Genomic DNA, 18653 nt, shown 5'->3' on the forward strand with positions numbered 1-18653 from the left:
CCAGGGAGGGAGAAGTGCTGGATGTGGGGAAGGGGCCCCAGTGCAGGTTGAATGGGGCAGGGGATTGGTGGTCCCCTCTCCCGACAGGGCTCCACTCGCCACACAACAGAGCAGCTTAGGAGACAGGTTCTCCCCCTCCCCCCAAGCCATGAGGCCAGAACCCAGGAGTCTGAATACACATGGGAGGGGGGAAGTGTCTCTAGGACTGACACCAGCTGGCACCCCTAGACCTGCCTCCCGACCCACGACCCCCCAAGCCACCCCCCTCGATAGTGCACCCCTAGACCCGCCCCTAAACCGGGGGGTCATGTTGCGCCCTCAGCTCCATGGGCGCCCCCCTCTGCTCCCCACGATTCCCAGGGAGAACCCCTTCAGTGGGCCAGCCTCTGAGAGGTCACGGCCCCTCCTGGGGGTTACCCTCTGGCTCCATGTCCCTTGGGATGTCACCCTTCTCGGGGACCCACATGCTTTGGGGTTAAGCCGTAGGCCCCTCTGCGTCCTAGAACCGCCCCTCACTGGCCTTTAGCGCGCCTGGCTCTTCCGAGTCCCCCTTATTTCTACTGTGCCCCGGTCACTCACTGCCGGATGCTCTGTCCACGGGGTTCAGCACATCCAGGGCTATCCCTAGGGGGGCTCCTTGCCCCCCAAGCCCCTTCCCCAAGCCCTGCTCCTGCTCTGCCCCCTTGACGGGTAGTACCAGGGGCTACATCACCCGCCACCTCCTACTCACCCTGGAGGCGGGAGGCTGCACTGTGTTGCCCTCCCAGCTCACTGCACCTCACTAGGTAAAATGCCAGGGAGGAGCCAGTGGGTCTCCGCAGTATTGCAACCCAAAAACATCCAGCTCTCCGAGCTGCAACCCCCAATACCTGCTCAGCCAAGTCAGAGTCCCCTGAATGGCACCCCAAAACCTGGAATGCGAAGCCTGCACCCTCTGATCCCCACCCCCTTCGACCCGCAACCCCCAAACCCAGAACCTCCCAGCCCCCCAAACTGCACCCCCAAACCTGCACCCTCCGACCCCCACCCCCTTCGACCCGCAACCCCCAAACCCAGAACCTCCCAGCCCCCCAAACTGCACCCCCAAACCTGCACCCTCCGACCCCCACCCCCTTCGACCCGCAACCCCCAAACCCAGAACCTCCCAGCCCCCCAAACTGCACCCCCAAACCTGCACCCTCCGATCCCCACCCCCTTCGACCCGCAACCCCCAAACCCAGAACCTCCCAGCCCCCCAAACTGCACCCCCAAACCTGCACCCTCCGACCCCTTCGACCCGCAACCCCCAAACCTGAGACTAACCCCCCCCCCCCGAGGCCCCACAGGGCTCTATCCTCAGTCAATGGGGCCCGGGCCAGGTGGTGGTGGGGGGGGGGGTCACGTGGCGAGACGGCCCCGCCCCCGGCCCCGCCTAGGACCCAAAGTTCCCCGGAACCCGCGCGCAAGGCGCCGGGCGGCCGCTCCCCCGCCGGAAGTGCCGCCTCCCGCGGAAGTTCCCGGCGTGTCTTTGACGCAGTGACCGGCCCGGGGCCCCGCACCGGCCCCTCCCCCTGCCGAGGTGCCCCCGGAAACGGGGTCCGGCCCCCCACGTGCCTGCGAGCCCACTTCCGGGGGGCGGGAAAGGGGGGGACACCGGGGGGCGATGGGGGGGGGCTCAAGGCACGGCCCGGGCGGGGGGAGAAATGGGGGGGCTCAGGGCCTGGGGGGGCGATGGGGGGGGCTCGGGGCCTGGGGGGGTAGGGGGCAATGGGGGGCTCAGGGCACGGCCTGGGGGGGGCAATGGGGGGCTCAGGGCACGGCATGGGGGGGCGATGGGGGGGCTCGGGGCCTGGGGGGGGGGTGGGGGGCAATGGGGGGCTCAGGGCACGGCCTGGGGGGGCGATGGGGGGGCTCGGGGCCTGGGGGGGTGGGGGGCAATGGGGGGCTCAGGGCACGGCCTGGGGGGGCGATGGGGGGGCTCGGAGCCTGGGGGGGGCAATGGGGGGCTCAGGGCACGGCCCGGGGGAGGGGGGGCTCAGGGTGGCATTGGCCCCTGACCTGCCCCGCGTGTCCCGTGCCCAGGGCCGCGCCATGGAGTGCTTGCTGGTGAGCCAGGATGGGCAGCACGACCCCGTGGCCCTGCCCGACGGGGTCCCCGTGGTGCTGGGCAGGGGGCCTCGCACCCGCGTGGCGGATAAGAAATGCTCCCGGAAGCAAGGTGGGTACCGGGGCTCTGCAAGCCGCCCCCCCCCCCTCAGTCCAGGCTCAAGGCCCTGTGCCAGGATAGGGCCCTATCTAGGTCCCTGGCTGTGGAGGGGGGGGGGGATTGAAGGGGAGGCATCCGAGTGTGCGGATTGGGGGGGTTCCAGTTTTCCATTCACTCATATCCCCCCCCCTCTCTTGCAGTGGAGTTACTGGCTGACTACAAGCACCAGGCTGTGAGAGTCACCCAGGTGAGGGGCAGGTTGGTGGCGGGCGGTTATATGGGGCTCCAAGCCCTGGGGAGCGGCGCGAGGACTGGTTATATGGGGCCCCGTCCCCCGGTTCTGCGGTACAGCCCCCGAGGCAGCGTTTCCTGTAAGCTTGGTGCTTGGGCAGCTGCCCAAGAGAGATTCGGGCACCGCCTAGCTGGTAGCAAAGTGCCTTCTCCTGGTGGTGCCCCTCTGCACGCACCTCGGTGCGTGGAACAGAACGTATTCCGCACACTGATGGAAAAGAGGAGGGGCCATTGCCCGGCAAAGGGGGGGGCTGTTCCTGCGCTCAGTCCCCCTGTTTTGCAGCGGGGCGTGAACCCCACATCGGTGGAGGAGCTGCAGCTGCAGCCCGGTGACAGCAGCACGCTGCAGGAGGGGCAGACGCTGTGGCTGGTCAACGGGCGCTACCCCTACACGCTGCACTTCCTGCCCGCCCCCCGCCGGAGCCTGGCCGGGGGTGGCGAGGGGCCAGCCTCTAAGAGGCCAAAGACCTCCAGCTCCACCGAGGAGGAGGGAGAGGAAGAAGAGGACCCTGCCGTGGTCGCAAAGCTGCGCCAGCTGCAGGAGACGGCAGCCAGCGCGGAGCAGGCAAAGGCCAGGCCCCCAGCTCCGCCCCAGGGGGAGGCCTCGGAGCAGCCCCCTCACCCCAGGGACTCCTGGCACGAGCATGGCAAGCTGCTGGTCTTCACCAAGCAGGGGGTGGTGCCCAGCACCAAGGTAGGAGTTAGCCTGGGGAACTGCCTGCCCTGCTGGGGGGGAAGGGGGGGCAGCTGGGCCCAGAGTGGGGAGGTTCCATGGGTCTGATGGGGAGGGGTGTCTATTGAGTGTGGGCACTGGAAGGGTCCATTTATTCTGATGGGGGGGGGGAAGCAGATTGGTCCATTGCTGTAGTGGGGGAGGCAGGTGGGTCCATGGCTGTGAGGACGGGTGGTGGATGGATCCATTGCTGGGGGGGTGGATCCACGTACTGTTCTTTGGCGGGGCAGAGGCGCTGGGTGGGACCATTGATGTGATGGGGGTGGATGAATCCATTGCTCTACCAGGGGGGTGCCTCGCTTCCATAGGTTGCTGGGTTTGACCTGGATGGAACCATCATCACGACCAAGTCTGGGAAGGTTTTTGCCACAAGCCCTGATGATTGGAGGTGAGCACAGAGCCCGGGCCGGTTAGCAGGGGTCAAGAGTGGGGACCTCCAACAGCATGGCGGCTGCAGGGCGGGGGGAGCCCAGGCATGGGGGGCAGGGGCTGCGGGTGGGGAGGGAGGGGCGCTGGCAGGGCTGGGGGGCAGGGGCTGCGGGTGGGGAGGGAGGGGCGCTGGTAGGGCTGGGGGGCAGGGGCTGCGGGTGGGGAGGGAGGGGCGCCGGCAGGGCTGGGGGGCAGGGGCTGCGGGTGGGGAGGGAGGGGCGCCGGCAGGGCTGGGGGGCAGGGGGTGCGGGCGGGGAATCGGGGGGCTGTTTTGGAAGTAACCCGTGTTTCATTCTCAGGATTTTGTACCCCGAGGTTGCCAAGAAGCTGAGGAAGCTACAGAGTGAGGGATATAAGGTTTGTTCTCCCCCCCCCCCCCATCCCTGCCCTGTCCCGCCCCCCGGTCCCTGACCTCATGTATCTTCCCCCTCCAGATTGTGATCTTCACCAACCAGCTGGGGATCAGCAAGGGCCGCCTGCGCCCTGAGGCCTTCAAGGCCAAGGCAGAGGCCGTGTTGGAGCAACTGGGGGTTCCCATGCAGGTAGGGGAGCTGGGGGGGGGAGGTGTCCCTGGCCCTACTTAGAGCCCCCGTCTCAGGAGGTGCCTCCTGTTGTGGGGATGCCCATGCCTGTCCCAGGAGTGACCCCCCCCCCCCCCGCGTTCTGCCCCCCAGGTGTTGGTGGCGACTGGCTCTGGGCTCTACCGCAAACCCCTGCTGGGCATGTGGGAGCATCTATGTGAGAAGGTACCAGGTTGGGGGCGGGGCGAGCAGAGGGAGGAGGCGGGGCCTTGGCCAGCTCCTCCCCCCATGTCTGACCCCTCCCACCCCCCAGGAGAACGGCGCCGTGGCAGTGACGCTGAAGAACAGTCTCTACGTGGGAGGTGAGCGGGCAGAAGGGGGTGTGGCTCCGCGGAGGGAGGGGGCTCCGTGGCCAGAGGCCGCTCTCCCTTGGGGTCCAGCCTGGTTCCCACCACTTTGCAGGCCCCTCATGGGTGCGATACCCTCAGGCTCTGGGGATGCTTCTTGCTGCTGGGTGGGGTCACTCCCTCCCCCCCCCCCGCCTGCCAGCCTGTTACGCTGCACAGGGGAAACTGAGGCATACCCCATCTTCATGTACAACACTGATTACCCCCCCCCCCGCCTGCCAGCCTGTTACGCTGCACAGGGGAAACTGAGGCATACCCCATCTTCATGTACAACACTGATTACCCCCCCCCCCCGCCTGCCAGCCTGTTACGCTGCACAGGGGAAACTGAGGCATACCCCATCTTCATGTACAACACTGATTAACCCCCCCCCCCTCGCCTGCCAGCCTGTTACGCTGCACAGGGGAAACTGAGGCATACCCCATCTTCATGTACAACACTGATTAACCCCCCCCCCTCGCCTGCCAGCCTGTTACGCTGCACAGGGGAAACTGAGGCATACCCCATCTTCATGTACAACACTGATTAACCCCCCCCCCGCCTGCCAGCCTGTTACGCTGCACAGGGGAAACTGAGGCATACCCCATCTTCATGTACAACACTGATTACCCCCCCCCCCCCCCGCCTGCCAGCCTGTTACGCTGCACAGGGGAAACTGAGGCATACCCCATCTTCATGTACAACACTGATTACCCCCCCCCCCACACACACACACACACACACTCTTCTCTCTGGGGGGTGCTTTGCCTCTAACCCCCCCCCCCCTTGTTCTTTCAGATGCGGCTGGGCGGCCCCCGAACTGGGCCCCTGGGCACAAGAAAAAGGATTTCTCCTGCAGCGACCGTCTGGTACCCCCCCACCCTGGCCCCAGCTTCCCCCCTCCCCCCGACCACTGCGCTGGTCTTTGACAGCCTCTCTTGTCCCCCCAGTTCGCCCTGAACGCAGGGCTCCCGTTTTACACCCCTGAAGAGTTTTTCCTGGGCTGGGCTCCTGCCCCCTACCAGTTGCCCTCCTTTGACCCAGTAAGTGACCTCGTGCGCCCCCCCCCCCCCCCCCATCACCCTGGCCAGGTCTGTCTAAGCCCCCATCTCTCTGTGCAGCGGGAGCTGGACTCCCAGGGACGTCTCTACGACCCCCCCGACGCGCCCCTGCTGGCCCCTTCGCCGGAGCTGGTGGTGGCCGTGGGCTTCCCTGCTGGTGAGTCGGCCCCCCCCCCGCCCCATCCTCCCTCCTCCCCCAGGCCTGACCCCCCCTCTCGCCCTTGCAGCCGGCAAGTCCACCTTCCTGAAGCAGCACCTGGTGCCAGCAGGCTACGTCTACGCCAACCGGGTAAGGGGCCTGGGGCCTGCCGCCCTCCCTGCCTGGGGGGTGGGCTGCCCTCCCCACTGACCTGCCCCTCCCCCCAGGACACGCTGGGCTCCTGGCAGAAGTGCGTGGCGCTGTGCGCGGCGGCACTGCGGGAAGGGAAGAGCGCAGCCGTGGACAACACCAACCCGGACCCGGAGTCGCGCAGCAGGTAGGCGGGGCCGGGGGGGGAGGGGGGGCCGGGTGAAGGGCTGCCTTCCCCATGGTCTCCTCCCTGCCAGGTACATCGAGTGCGCCCAGGCGGCCGGCGTCCCCTGCCGCTGCTTCCTCTTCACCGCCACGCTGGAGCAGGCCAAGCACAACAACCGGGTGAGTGGCCCTGAGGGTGCTGCTGGGCCCTGCCACCCCTGGGGGGCCAGGCTTGTGCTCTGCCCCCCCCCGTGATTGTTCATTTCTGGTTCCAGTTCCGGGAGGTGACGGCCACGGGCCACGTCCCAGATGTTGTGCTGAACAGCTACAAGTGAGTGTAGGGGGGGCGGGGGGGGATTACAGGGGAGCTGCTGGGGGAGGGATCACAGGGGAGCTGCTGGGGGAGGGGCCGGGGGAGGGATCACAGGGGAGCTGCCGGGGGAGGGGCCGGGGGGGATTACAGGGGAGCTGCTGGGGGGGGATCACAGGGGAGCTGCTGGGGGAGGGGCCGGGGGGGATTACGGGGGAGGGGCCGGGGGGGATTACAGGGGAGGGGCTGGGGGGGGGGATTACAGGGGAGCTGCTGGGGGGGGGGATTACAGGGGAGCTGCTGGGGGAGGGATCACAGGGGAGCTGCCGGGGGAGGGGCCGGGGGGGATCACAGGGGAGCTGCTGAGGGAGGGGCCGGGGGGGGGATTACAGGGGAGGGATCACAGGGGAGCTGCTGGGGGAGGGGCGGGGGGATCACAGGGGAGCTGCCGGGGGAGGGGCTGGGGGATCACAGGGGAGCTGCCCCGCCAACCTCCCGTCTCCTCCCCCAGGAACAAGTTTGTGGAGCCGTCGCTGAGCGAGGGATTCGCCCAGATCCTGCGGGTGCATTTCGTGCCCAGCTTTGCGGACGCCCGGCAGGCCGCCCTGTACCGCCTGTTCTCCGAGGGCTGAGCCCCCCAATAAAGCCAGAGCAGGGACTGCGCCTCGCTGGCTCCCGGCCGGGGGGAGGCTGCGCCGTGCCTCAGTGGGCCTGGGGGCTGCGCCCTGCTCCGGCCAAGGAGGGGGAGACAATGGGGGGGGGCGCGAAAGGGGGTGTAAATTGCTCTGTTCTCCCCTCCCAATGCAGGTCCCTGCCCCCCCCCCAAACAGCCTGAGCAACCCAGGGGGGAGCACAAGGAGGTTTATTGACAAGGGGGCAGGGTCAGATCAGGTCCATCAAGATGTCATCTTCCATGACGCTGGGCGCCTGGACCGGCTGCAGGCCTGGCTGGGGGCCCCGGGGTCCAGGGGGCAGAAGCATCTGGCCTGGGGGGAGAAACAGGAGACTCTGGAGGGAGCTGTACAGGGAAGGGGGGGGAGAAACTCAACTCTTCTGTGCCCGGTGCTGACACATGGCCCCAGTGGGGTGGGGGGGGGGGTCTGGGCACTGGGGGGCCCGAGTCCGGTGCTGACACATGGCCCCTGTGGGGGGGGGGGGGGCTGGGCACTGGGGGACCCCGAGCCCAGTGCTGACACATGGCCCCAGTGGGGTGTGGGGGGGGGGGTCTGGGCACTGGGGGGCCCGAGTCCGGTGCTGACACATGGCCCCTGTGGGGGGGGGGGGGCTGGGCACTGGGGGACCCCGAGCCCAGTGCTGACACATGGCCCCAGTGGGGTGTGGGAGGGGGGCTGGGCACTGGGGGACCCCGAGCCCGGTGCTGACACATGGCCCCACTAGTATGGGGCACAGCCCACAATCATCCCTCTGCCAATCGGGCACGGCCCTTGTGGGGCAGCTGTTCAACCCCTGCTCTCCCCCCCCGTTACCTGGCAGTGGGGCCCGCGGGCCCATCTGTGTCGGCCATTGCTGCCCGGGTGCCTGGTGCATGAGCTGCTGGCCAGGGAGCTGCAGTGGCTGCTGCCCCATAGCCTGCCCCATGGACTGATGGGGCAGCAGCCCCTGGGCCGACTGCTGCAGGTGGTGCAAAGGCTGCTGGGATTGCGGCACGCCAGCCTGGGGCTGGAACAGAGCACAGAGGGGAGGGGCTGACACCCCAGCACAGAGGAGAGCCGGGGCAGGGCGTGGGGGGCTGCCTAGGGAGGGGAGCTACTCACCGGCTGCTGGCTGAGCAGGAGGCTGCGGAGCTGGGGGTTGGCGCCAGGGTTCTGGGGGCGCAGCAGGGCCCCCCCTTGCGTAGGCTGGGACCCAGGCTGGGGGGGGCCAGGGGCTGGGGGGGCTTGGGGAGCAGCCGGGGGGGCCTGCTGCTGCTGTGTGGCTGCTGCCGCCTGCTGCTGCACCCGGAGCTGCAACTGAGAGCAGGGGAGGGGTCAGCTAATCCCCCCCCCCACACGCTGGGGCTGACCCATCCCCTCTGGCACCACCAGTGCCTTGGGGGGTGCAGGGGGCCCACCCCCGTCAAGCCAAAACTCACCAGGCTCTGCTGCCGCTGCGGGTCGTCCATGATGGCAACAGGGGCCATGGCGGGACTCACCTGCTGGCAGACACGGGGGCTGAGAGCGGGGGGGGGCTGCACCCCCAAGCCCCACCAGGACCCTCCTTTCCACCCCCCTCCCAAGCAGCTGCTGCCCTGCCCCCCTGCTGCTCCCTTACCTGCTGCTGCCCCCCTTGTGCGCCAGGCAGGGCCGCCGGCGGCTTGGGCAGGAAGGGCTGGGTGGTGGGCACGGGGGCAGTGCCCAGGGCCTGGGAGCCCCCCAGCTGCTGGGGAGAGAGGAGAGAGGCTGCTGAGGGGCGGATCCAGGGTGGGGGCGGGGCCATTGGGGGCAGGGGGCGGGGCCTTACGCTGCGCTGCTGCTCCATCTTCTGCTGCTGCACCTGCTTGTGGTTGGTGATGACCTGGCGGATGCCGTTGACGAAGCCGCTCTGGTCGTAGGGGATCAGCCCCATGAAGATCTTCTTCTTGGACGAGTAGAGCAGCATCAGCACGCGCACCTCGCAGGGCGCCGTGTGGGGGAAGTGCACGCAGCCCGCCTGGGGGGGGGGCAGAGCGTCAGGCCACGCCCCTGTGCAGACCCCGCCCATCCCCGGCCCACCCCAGGGGAGGGGAGAGGGAGAATGGGGCCAGCCGCAAGACTCTCTCATGGTTGGAGAGAGGGGGTGGGTGGGGGCCAGGGGAGGTCCCAGGGGGTGGGGCAGAAGGGGTTCCAGGTCAGGGGCAGAGCCGTGGGGGTGGGGGGCCAGGGAAGGTCCCAGGGGATGGAGCAGGACGGTTCCAGGTCAGGGGCCAGGGGGGGTTCCAGGTTAGGGGTGGGGCAGGGTGGTTCCAGGTCAGGGCCGGGGGAGGGGGGAGAAGGGGTTCCAGGTCAGGGGCAGGGCCATGAGGGTGGGGGGCCAGGGAAGGTCCCAGGGGCTGGGGCAGGGTGGTTCCAGGTCAGGGGCCAGGGGGGTTCCAGGTTAGGGGTGGGGGCCAGGGCAGGTCCCGGGGGGTGGGGCAGGGCGGTTCCAGGTCAGGGGCCGGGGGGGGTTCCAGGTTAGGGGTGGGGGGCCAGGGTAGGTCCCAGGGGGTGGGGCAGGGCGGTTCCAGGTCAGGGCCAGGGGGGGTTCCAGGTTAGGGGTGGGGGGCCAGGGTAGGTCCCAGGGGGTGGGGCAGGGCGGTTCCAGGTCAGGGCCAGGGGGGGTTCCAGGTTAGGGGTGGGGGCCAGGGCAGGTCCCGGGGGGTGGGGCAGGGCGGTTCCAGGTCAGGGGCCAGGGGGGGTTCCAGGTCAGGGGTGGGGGGCCAGGGTAGGTCCCGGGGGGTGGGGCAGGGCGGTTCCAGGTCAGGGCCCGGGGGGGTTCCAGGTCGGGGTGGGGGCCAGGGTAGGTCCCGGGGGGTGGGGCAGGGCGGTTCCGGGCCAGGGGGGGTTCCAGGTCAGGGGTGGGGGGCCAGGGCAGGTCCCGGGGGGGGGCAGGGCGGTTCCAGGTCAGGGCCCGGGGGGGTTCCAGGTCGGGGTGGGGGCCAGGGTAGGTCCCGGGGGGTGGGGCAGGGCGGTTCCAGGTCAGGGGCCGGGGGGGTTCCAGGTCAGGGGCCGGGGGGGTTCCAGGTCGGGGCGGGGGCCAGGGCAGGTCCCGGGGGGGCCGCGGGGGGGTCCAGGTCGGGGCGGGGGCCAGGGCAGGTCCCGGGGGGGCCCGCGGGGGGGTCCAGGTCGGGGCGGGGGCCAGGGCAGGTCCCGGGGGGGCCGCGGGGGGGTCCAGGTCGGGGTGGGGGCCAGGGCAGGTCCCGGGGGGGGCCGCGGGGGGGTCCAGGTCGGGGCGGGGGCCAGGGCAGGTCCCGGGGGGGCCGCGGGGGGGGGTCCCAGCCTTACAAAGCCGTTGCCCATGATGCGATAAAGGCCCTTGAGCGATTCCAGGTCCTTGTTGGTGAAGTGGAACTGCACCATGCGGGAATTGCGGAACAGGGGCCCCAGCGTGGTCTGTGGGGAGACGGGGGTGAGACGCCAGCGGGGGGCAGAGACCCAACCCCAGGCACTGCCCCCCCCCCCACCCCCACTTACCAGCAACTGCTGCGGGATCAGCTGCATGATCAGCTTCTGGGGCCACTGGTCCGTCTTCCTGTCCGGGGGGGGCGAAATCAGTGACTGGGGAAAGGCCCCCCCAGCTGCACCCCCTCCCCTGTAGCTGCACCCTCCCTGGCTGCACCCCCCACAGCCAAATCCGCACCCCTCCCCCATAGCCGCACCCCCGCGGCTGCAACCCCCGAACCAAATCTGCACCCCTCTCCTGTAGCTGCCCCCCCGCCACACCTGCCGTCCCCCCACCAAATCCGCAGCCACAGCCTCCCCCCCCAGCCTCAACCCCCCCCGGGACTCCTCCCCCACCCCCGGCACTCACAGGTTCTCCCCGGGGTTGACGTAGACCTGGCAGGGCAGTGACCGGGTCAATTTGGTGCTGGAGTCCACCGAGGCCGGTTTGGGCTTCTGCAGAGATTGGGGGTCTGAGGGGCTGGGTCACAGCCTTCCCCCCAGGGAGCAGCCACTGCAGGGGCAGGACACCAGGGGGCACCAGCCACGGGGCACCCCCCACCCCGACTCCCTGCACCACCCTTGGCCCAGGGCAGGGATGTCCCTGGGGCTGCCTCTGCCCCCTCCCCAAGCCTCCCCCGCTGGGGCCAGAGCAGGCCACGTCTCCGGGAGGGGGGAAGGCTGACTCTGGGTGTGGGGCCCCCCCAGCCACTGCCGCCACCGCACTGGGGGGGGCTCCTGACCCCTCCCTCCCCCTGCGTCGCCCCAGCGGCAGGGTCTCACCTCCTGCCACTCCAGCACGCCGTTCCAGGCCAGCACCTTGTTGGTAACCGACTGCTGGGCCCCGGGCAGCTGAGCCGCCCCCAGCTGGGGGGCCGCCGGCGGGGCCACGCTCACGCCACTGGGGGCCACGGCGCTCGGCTGGGGGACACAAGCAGGGTCAGACCTGGTTCAGGCCCCCCACCTACGGGCCCTGTGTCCCATTCCCTGCTCCGCCCCCAAGCCAGCCCCCCTAGAAGGGACAGGCCCCCCCAGTGGCCCCTGGAAGCGGCAGGCTTGGGCGGGCGGCCGCCCAGGAGAGATTCAGATGCAGTGAGCTGGGGGGGGAGGACTCTGGCGTCCCGGCGGGTTTCGCGGACTCCAGCCCTACAGACCCGGGACGGCCAGCAGCCTGGTCGCTGCGGCAGATAGAGGGAGCCCCACGGGGCCGTACGTACCATGGCGGGGGCCCCGGGCGGCGGGGGCGGCTGGCCGGGCGGCTGGGCCAGCAGGCTGGAGCCAGTGGTGACTGTGGAGACCAGGCTAGGCTGGGAGGCGGGCGGCAGCTTGGGGGCCATGGCTGGGACGGAGCCAGCAGAGAGCGGCTGCGCGGGCGCCTGGCTGAAGGGCGTCTGGATGGGGTTCAGAGGGGAGACTGCAGGGAGAGAGGGGAGAGCCGTCAGGGAGCCAGGCTGCCCCCCGTGTCACCTCCCCTTCCCCTGAACCTTCCAGGCCCACCCCCCGACACTGCTCCCAGCTCCCCCCACCCCCCAGGGTGCCGCCCTCCGCCCCAGCACTCACAGCGCGTGGCCATGCTGGCTTTCTGGTTCTTGGCAGCCTCCACAGCAGACTGCGCAGCAGCCTGGGCGGCGTTGAGGGAGCTGGGCGGGGGGACCTGCGGGTGGAGCTGGAGTGAGCCAGGCTGGGACGGTAGAGCTGGAAGACGGGGGCAAGGGCAAGGGCTGGGATCCCACCCGCCCCCACCAGGAGCTCTTCCCTCCCCCCCCATGCGGGAGGTACCTGGTAGAGCTGGGAGACGGGCAGCAGGGGCAAGGGCTGGGATCCCGCCCGCCCCTCCCAGGAGCTCTTCCCCCCCCCCATGCGGGACGTACCTGGTAGGGCTGGAAGACGGGGGCAAGGGGCTGGGATCCCGCCCGCCCCCCCCCAGGAGCTCTTCCCCCCCCCATGCGGGACGTACCTGGTAGGGCTGGAAGACGGGGGCAAGGGGCTGGGATCCCGCCCGCCCCCCCCAGGAGCTCTTCCCCCACCCCATGCGGGACGTACCTGGTAGGGCTGGAAGACGGGGGCAAGGGCTGGGATCCCGCCCGCTCCCCCCAGGAGCTCTTCCCTCCCCCCCCCATGCGGGACGTACCTGGTAGGGCTGGAAGACGGGGGCAGGGGCAAGGGCTGGGATCCCGCCCCCCCCCCCCCCCAGGAGCTCTTCCCTCCCCCCCCCATGCAGGACGTACCTGGTAGGGCTGGAAGACGGGGGCAGGGGCAAGGGCTGGGATCCCGCCCGCCCCCCCCAGGAGCTCTTCCCTCCCCCCCATGCGGGACGTACCTGGTAGGGCTGGAAGACGGGGGCAAGGGCTGGGATCCCGCCCGCTCCCCCCAGGAGCTCTTCCCTCCCCCCCCCCATGCGGGACGTACCTGGTAGGGCTGGAAGACGGGGGAAGGGGCAAGGGCTGGGATCCCGCCTGCCCCCCCCAGGAGCTCTTCCCTCCCCCCCCATGCGGGACGTACCTGGTAGGGCTGGAAGACGGGGGCAGGGGCAAGGGCTGGGATCCCGCCTGCCCCCCCCAGGAGCTCTTCCCCCCCCATGCGGGACGTACCTGGTAGGGCTGGGAGACGGGCGGCAGGGGCGGCTGTGGGGCCGGCGGGTGCTGCGGAGGCGCCGTGGGGAGCTGAGGCTGGGGCACCACCTGTTTGGGCTGGATGGTGCTGGAGGCTGTGCTGCCACCTACTGGGGGAGAGGAGACAGGTCAGCAGCCTGGAGGACTCGACCCCCCCGCCCCCACCACCACATGCGGGGGTGGAACCTCAGCCGCGGGACCTCCAAGCCCTCGCTGGGGGGGAGGGGCAACATGACCTCAGCCCCCCCCCCGCCTGCCATGACCTCTGGAGCCTTTCACATCCCAGCCGGGACCCCGCGATCCCCGCGTGGTAAGTCCCAGGGACCCCTCTGCAGGCTCCCAGGCCGGGCCGTCCCGCGGCAGCACCCAGCTTGGACAGGATGGCCCAGAAACACTGGAGACATTCCACAGAGATTTCAACAACCTGCACCCACCATCAGCCTCAGCCTGGACCACTCCACACGAGAGAGCCACTTCCTGGACACCACCGTACAAAGCAACACTGGAAAATTAGACACCACTCTACAGAAAACCCACCGACTCATACAGTTACCTACATGCTTCCAGCTCCCATCCAGCACACACCACACGATCCATCGTCTATAGTACAACCGCATCTGCTCTAACCCCACTGACAGAGACCAGAAACTTCAGGATCTCTACCAAGCATTTATAAACCTCAACTACCCACCCGGAGAAATACAAAAGCAAATTGAAAGAGCCAGACGAATACCTAGAAACCATCTACTTCAAGACAGACCCAAGAAAACCAACAATAGAACACCACTTGTCATCACCTACAGCCCCCAACTTAAACCTGTCCAACACATTATCAATACACTACAGCCTATACTGGAACAGGATACCATACTCCAAGAGGCTCTGGGAGACAGACCCATAGTCTCCTATAGACAACCACCTAACCTCAAGATGATTCTTACCAACCACCACAGGACATACCACACTAATACCAACCCTGGTACCTTCCCTTGCAACAAACCCCGTTGCCAGCTTTGTCCACATATTCACTCTGCTGATACCATTATTGGACCTAACCAAGTGAGTTATAAGATCAAGAACACATATTCCTGCGCATCCAGAAATATAATCTATGCTATCATGTGCCGAAAGTGTCCGTCTGCTTTGTACATTGGACAGACGTCTCAGACACTTCGCCAAAGGATCAATGCCCACAAAACAGATATTGGACAGGATCACAAAGAAAAAACAGTTTCTTGCCATTTCAACCAGAAAGGACACTGTCTCAACGACTTGATTACCTGCATCCTGCATCAGAAGCCTTTTAAATCTGCACTTGAAAGGGAATCCTCTGAACTGTCATTCATGCTCAAATTCAACACTCTACGCGTGGGTCTCAAAGACCCCAGTTATCTTACCCATTACAAAGATAGCTTCCCCAATTATCCCCTCTAATATCATTAGCTCACACACATTTACCTCCCCGCCCCCCGCATCCTTCAGTTCTGAAATTTGATTTGAACTTTTCATATTTGTTCATTTTTTTAATTGTATCCTTTGGTATATATGGTTGTGACAATTTTCTTCCACTATTTGATCTGAGGAAGTGGGTCTGGCCCTCGAAAGCTCATCACCTAATAAACCATCTTGTTAGTCTTTAAAGTGCTACATAGTCCTGTTTTTGTTTCAGCTTGGACAGGCTGCCACATGTCAAGTCAGAGCCTCGGCCCGGGTTTCTCTCCGCTGCGGCGGCACCGGTGACACCAGCCGGCCGACGAGCTCCCCGCCCCGGTGCTGGCCAGGTCACGACCTCCATAGGGATGGGGGCCCTGACACGCCAGGGACGCAGCTGCCCCACTCCGGCCCCCTCTGCTGCCACTCACGGCCCCCCGCAAGGTGTTACTGGCAGCTCCGAGGCCCTGCTGGGTGGGCCCCACACAGCCGCTCACCTTTGGCTCTGCCCGGCAGGACCTGAGCCCTGCAGGGAGGAGCCCGACTGCCCTCCCGTGGTGCAGCTGCGGGAAGCAGAGGCCCCAGCCCCCCTTGGTCGCTCGCTCCCCCGCCCCCTTACCCGGCAGCACCATGCCGCGGATGAGGATCATGTGCCGGGGATCCTGGCTGAAGTCTTTGGGCTGGGCCTCCAGCATGCCACCGGGCACGGCCTTCTCGAAGAGCGCGCGCAGCGCCGGCAGCTTGCGAGGGGACACGATGGAGAAGTGGATCCCGCGCTGGGGAGGGGAGGGACAGGGGTGAGCAGACCCAGGCCACCTGGCTCCCAGACTCCCCTCCCCTCCCCCAGCCGGGAAGAGAACCCAGGCATCCTGGCCCCGCCTCACCTCTCCGATCTTCTGCACCAGGTTCTCGGTGGTGTAGCCGGAGTAGGTGGTGCTCTCCACGGCCGGCAGCAGGTAGGGGGGCGAGTTGCAGATCAGGATGCAGACTTTGTGGGTCTGGCCTCTGGGGGAGGGGACAGGCAGATGGGGGAGGGGACGGAGCTGCCGTTTCCCAGCATGCCATGCTTCGGCCTGGGGCACAGGTGCAAGGTGAAAGCTGGGGAACACAGCCCAGACCCCAAACCTACACCCCCGAGCCCCCTGCCGTGCTCGGATTTCTCCCTCCAGGCTCCCCCGCCCCACCCCCCGCCCCACTCACATCTGCTCCCTCATCTTCTTGAAGTCATCGAAGAGCTGCAGGGCCGTGCTGAGCCCCTCGGCTATGAGGCTGCAGCTCTCGCCGCCGCCCCCCACAAACCTGCGTGGAAAACAGGAAGCTGAGAAAGGGCCCCCTGGCCATAGGCGTCAGGCAGACGGGCAGGGGACCCGGGGGACCGGCTCCCAGCCCAAAGTGCTCTACCCCGCAGGAGCCCACTCCCCTCCCAGGAGAGAACCAAGGAGTCCGGGCTGCCTGCTCTAACCACTGGACCCCACACTCCTCCCAGGGCCAGAGAAAGAGCCCAGGAGGCCTAGCTCCCAGCTCTAACCACTACACCCCACGCCCCTCCCCGGGCCAGAACCCAGACATCCAGGGTTGCATCTCCCGAAGGAGACATTTCCCCACCTCACCCACTTTCAATCTTGGGGGGCCCCACCCGAAGGTCCCCTCGGCCCCAGCCCCACTCACTGGATGCTGTCCAGCCAGGTGACAAACTCGTAGGCACTGCTGGTGGGCGCGTGGCATTGCACGTAGGACTCCGGGGCACAGTCCACCGTGTTGAACACCACCAGGCTGTACTGGGTGCCCCCATACTGCCAAGGAGAGGGGGGTGAGATTGGGGGCCTGATGCCCTCCCACTGGCCACAGGGGAGTCCCGGAAGCCCCCCCCATCCCAGTCCCCTGGACCAGTCTGGGGTGAGACTGGGGCAACCCGCAAGCCTGCCCAGCTCCCCCAGCGCCGCCACCCGCCCAATGGGCCCCCAGCCACGCGCCCGGGGGGGGGCCCCAAACGCATCAGCCGCCCCACTCACATCTCCCCCGAAGTCGGTCTCAGCGGGGGGGCCGCCGTTGAAGTACCTGCGGGAACAGGGCGGGTGCCCGTCAGAGCCGGGGGGGGGAACCGGGCAGCTCCTCCCCCTCTCCCGCTCCCCTCAGCCTGGGGGGGGCTGCCCGTGTTCAGCTGGGGGCCGGGGCCCAAGGGTGTATTGGAGGGGGTTCCAGAGGGCCCGGGGCGAGAGGGTTCACGGGGAGGGGGGGCACGCATGCGCACTCCATGGTGGGGGGGGGACCCGGGGGGAAGAGGCCCGAGGGGGGGCTCGCACAGGCGCAGATGCACTCGATGGCGGGGGGGGCCCGGGGGGGGGCTCGCGCAGGCGCACACGCACTCGATGGCGGGGGGGGGTCCGGGGGGGGGCTCGCGCAGGCGCACACGCACTCGATGGCGGGGGGGGGCCCCGGGGGGGGGCTCGCGCAGGCGCACACGCACTCGATAGCGGGGGAGCCCGGGGGGGGCTCGCGCAGGCGCACACGCACTCGATGGCGGGGGGGGGATCCGGGGGGGGGGCTCGCGCAGGCGCACACGCACTCGATGGCGGGGTGGGTCCGGGGGGGGGGGGGCTCGCGCAGGCGCACACGCACTCGATGGCGGGGGGGGGGGTCCGGGGGGGGGGCTCGCGCAGGCGCACACGCACTCGATGGCGGGGGGGGGGTCCGGGGGGGGGCTCGCGCAGGCGCACACGCACTCGATGGCGGGGGGGGGCCCGGGGGGGGGCTCGCGCAGGCGCACACGCACTCGATGGGTGGGGGGGGGTCCGGGGGGGGGGGCTCGCGCAGGCGCACACGCACTCGATGGCGGGGGGGGGGGCCCGGGGGGGGGCTCGCGCAGGCGCACACGCACTCGATGGTGGGGGGGGGTCCGGGGGGGGGGGGGCTCGCGCAGGCGCACACGCACTCGATGGGGGGGGCCCGGGGGGGGGGCTCGCGCAGGCGCACACGCACTCGATGGTGGGGGGGGCCCCGGGGGGGCTCGCGCAGGCGCACACGCACTCGATGGGGGGGGGCCCGGGGGGGGGGGGGGGCTCGCGCAGGCGCACACGCACTCGATGGCGGGGGGGGGCCCGGGGGGGGGGGGCTCGCGCAGGCGCACACGCACTCGATGGCGGGGGGGGGCCCGGGGGGGGCTCGCGCAGGCGCACACGCACTCGATGGCGGGGGGCCCGGGGGGGGGGGGGCTCGCGCAGGCGCACACGCACTCGATGGCCGGCAGCAGGTAGTGCTTGCGCAGCGACTCGAAGTAGGGGCCCAGGTTGGCGGTGCCCTCGATGACAAACACCACGTCGGCCACCATCCCGGGCTGGGCCTGCGCGGGCCGCTCCGGCCCCGGCACCACCATCGCCCCGCCCCCGCCGGAAGCTGCGCCCGCGGCCCCGCCCCCCCGTCCCCATGGAAACAGCGCCCCGGCTCCCGGCAGGCCCCGCGCTCCGACATGGCCGCGGCGCGCGGCTGAGGCGGCGCGTGCGGGGGGTTCGGAACCGCCCGCGGGGGGGGAGGGGTCGGTCAGTGGGCGGGGCCAGGGGAGAAGCGAGGCAGTGCGTGGGGGTGGGGCCGAAGGAGAGGAGCGGTCGCTCAGTGGGCGGGGCCAGAGTAGGGGAGGGGGTCAGTGAGTAGGTGAGGTCAGAGGAAGAGGGTTAGCGAGTGGGCGGGGCCTGTGGGGTGGGGACAGAGGAAGGGAGGGGCGGTGAGTGGGCGGGGCCAGGGAGAAGAGCGGCCGTGCGTGGGCGGGGTCTGTGGGGGAGGGGAGGAGTCGGTCAGTGGGCGGGGCCAGAGAAGGGGGGGTTACTGAGTGGGCAGGGCCGGTGGGCTGGAGACAGCAGAGGGGAGGGGTCAATGAGTGGGTGCGGCGTGTGGGGGGAGGGGGTCAGTGAGTGGGTGGAGTCAGAGGAGGGGGAGTTAGTGAGAGGCGGAGCCTGTAGAGGGGCGGGGGTCAGTGAGTGGGCAGGGCCAGAGAAGGGGAGGAGGTCAGTGAGTGGGTGGAGTCGGAGGAGGGGGAGTTAGTGAGGGGCGGAGCCTGTAGAGGGGCGGGGTCAGTGAGTGGGCAGGGCCAGAGAAGGGGAGGAGGTCAGTGAGTGGGTGGAGTCGGAGGAG

The 18653-nt window shown here is 68.9% G+C and overlaps 2 protein-coding genes across 15 annotated transcripts; one reads left to right on the forward strand and one right to left on the reverse strand.

Annotated features, from left to right (window-relative positions):
- The first annotated feature begins 1428 nt into the window (after positions 1 to 1428).
- Positions 1429 to 7028, forward strand: PNKP (polynucleotide kinase 3'-phosphatase). 3 transcript variants are annotated; one of them, XM_075915884.1, is made up of 17 exons: positions 1429 to 1558; positions 2062 to 2197; positions 2386 to 2432; positions 2760 to 3170; positions 3518 to 3597; positions 3938 to 3995; positions 4073 to 4180; positions 4313 to 4384; positions 4473 to 4521; positions 5344 to 5414; positions 5496 to 5588; positions 5667 to 5763; positions 5834 to 5895; positions 5973 to 6082; positions 6153 to 6240; positions 6336 to 6391; positions 6882 to 7028. In XM_075915884.1, the coding sequence occupies exons 2-17, from the start codon at positions 2071 to 2073 to the stop codon at positions 7000 to 7002; spliced, it is 1650 nt and encodes a 549-aa protein (XP_075771999.1). In that variant the 5' UTR covers positions 1429 to 1558; positions 2062 to 2070; the 3' UTR covers positions 7003 to 7028. The 3 variants fall into 3 exon arrangements, with proteins under 3 accessions (XP_075771999.1, XP_075772000.1, XP_075771998.1); XM_075915885.1 differs by having other exon boundaries at positions 1493 to 1575; XM_075915883.1 differs by lacking the exon at positions 1429 to 1558 and having other exon boundaries at positions 1957 to 2197.
- Positions 7029 to 7216: 188 nt separating this feature from the next.
- MED25 (mediator complex subunit 25) lies at positions 7217 to 18011 on the reverse strand. Of its 12 annotated transcripts, none has more exons than XM_075915873.1 (19): positions 17762 to 17958; positions 16541 to 16586; positions 16197 to 16321; positions 15729 to 15827; positions 15413 to 15533; positions 15148 to 15304; positions 13077 to 13204; positions 12046 to 12139; positions 11703 to 11899; positions 11269 to 11406; positions 10856 to 10941; positions 10519 to 10576; positions 10330 to 10437; positions 8831 to 9019; positions 8642 to 8749; positions 8463 to 8525; positions 8146 to 8340; positions 7858 to 8050; positions 7217 to 7356 (listed from the first exon to the last, which is right to left on the reverse strand). In XM_075915873.1, exons 1-19 carry the CDS (start codon positions 17899 to 17901, stop codon positions 7253 to 7255), a joined length of 2349 nt encoding a protein of 782 aa, XP_075771988.1. In that variant the 5' UTR covers positions 17902 to 17958; the 3' UTR covers positions 7217 to 7252. The 12 variants fall into 12 exon arrangements, with proteins under 12 accessions (XP_075771988.1, XP_075771987.1, XP_075771986.1 ...); XM_075915872.1 differs by having other exon boundaries at positions 8642 to 8746; positions 13077 to 13207; positions 17762 to 17955; XM_075915871.1 differs by having other exon boundaries at positions 8463 to 8522; positions 13077 to 13207; positions 17762 to 17955.
- Positions 18012 to 18653: the final 642 nt, after the last annotated feature.

Source organism: Pelodiscus sinensis, unplaced genomic scaffold (genome assembly GCF_049634645.1).
Source record: "Pelodiscus sinensis isolate JC-2024 unplaced genomic scaffold, ASM4963464v1 ctg154, whole genome shotgun sequence".
NCBI lineage: Eukaryota > Metazoa > Chordata > Testudines > Trionychidae > Pelodiscus > Pelodiscus sinensis.

Coding starts and splice junctions, on each gene's coding strand:
- PNKP (XM_075915883.1), top strand. CDS start 1,978: ATGGGGGGCTCAGGGCACGGCCCGGGGGAGGGGGGGCTCAGGGTGGCA. Junction 3,171..3,517: donor GGGTGGTGCCCAGCACCAAG/GTAGGAGTTAGC, acceptor TCGCTTCCATAG/GTTGCTGGGTTTGACCTGGA. Junction 3,996..4,072: donor TACAGAGTGAGGGATATAAG/GTTTGTTCTCCC, acceptor TTCCCCCTCCAG/ATTGTGATCTTCACCAACCA.
- MED25 (XM_075915870.1), bottom strand. CDS start 17,901: ATGGTGGTGCCGGGGCCGGAGCGGCCCGCGCAGGCCCAGCCCGGGATG. Junction 11,407..11,702: donor CGCCCGGGGCCCCCGCCATG/GTACGTACGGCC, acceptor TGTGTCCCCCAG/CCGAGCGCCGTGGCCCCCAG. Junction 9,020..10,329: donor GCATCATGGGCAACGGCTTT/GTAAGGCTGGGA, acceptor CCCCCCCCCCAG/GCGGGCTGCGTGCACTTCCC.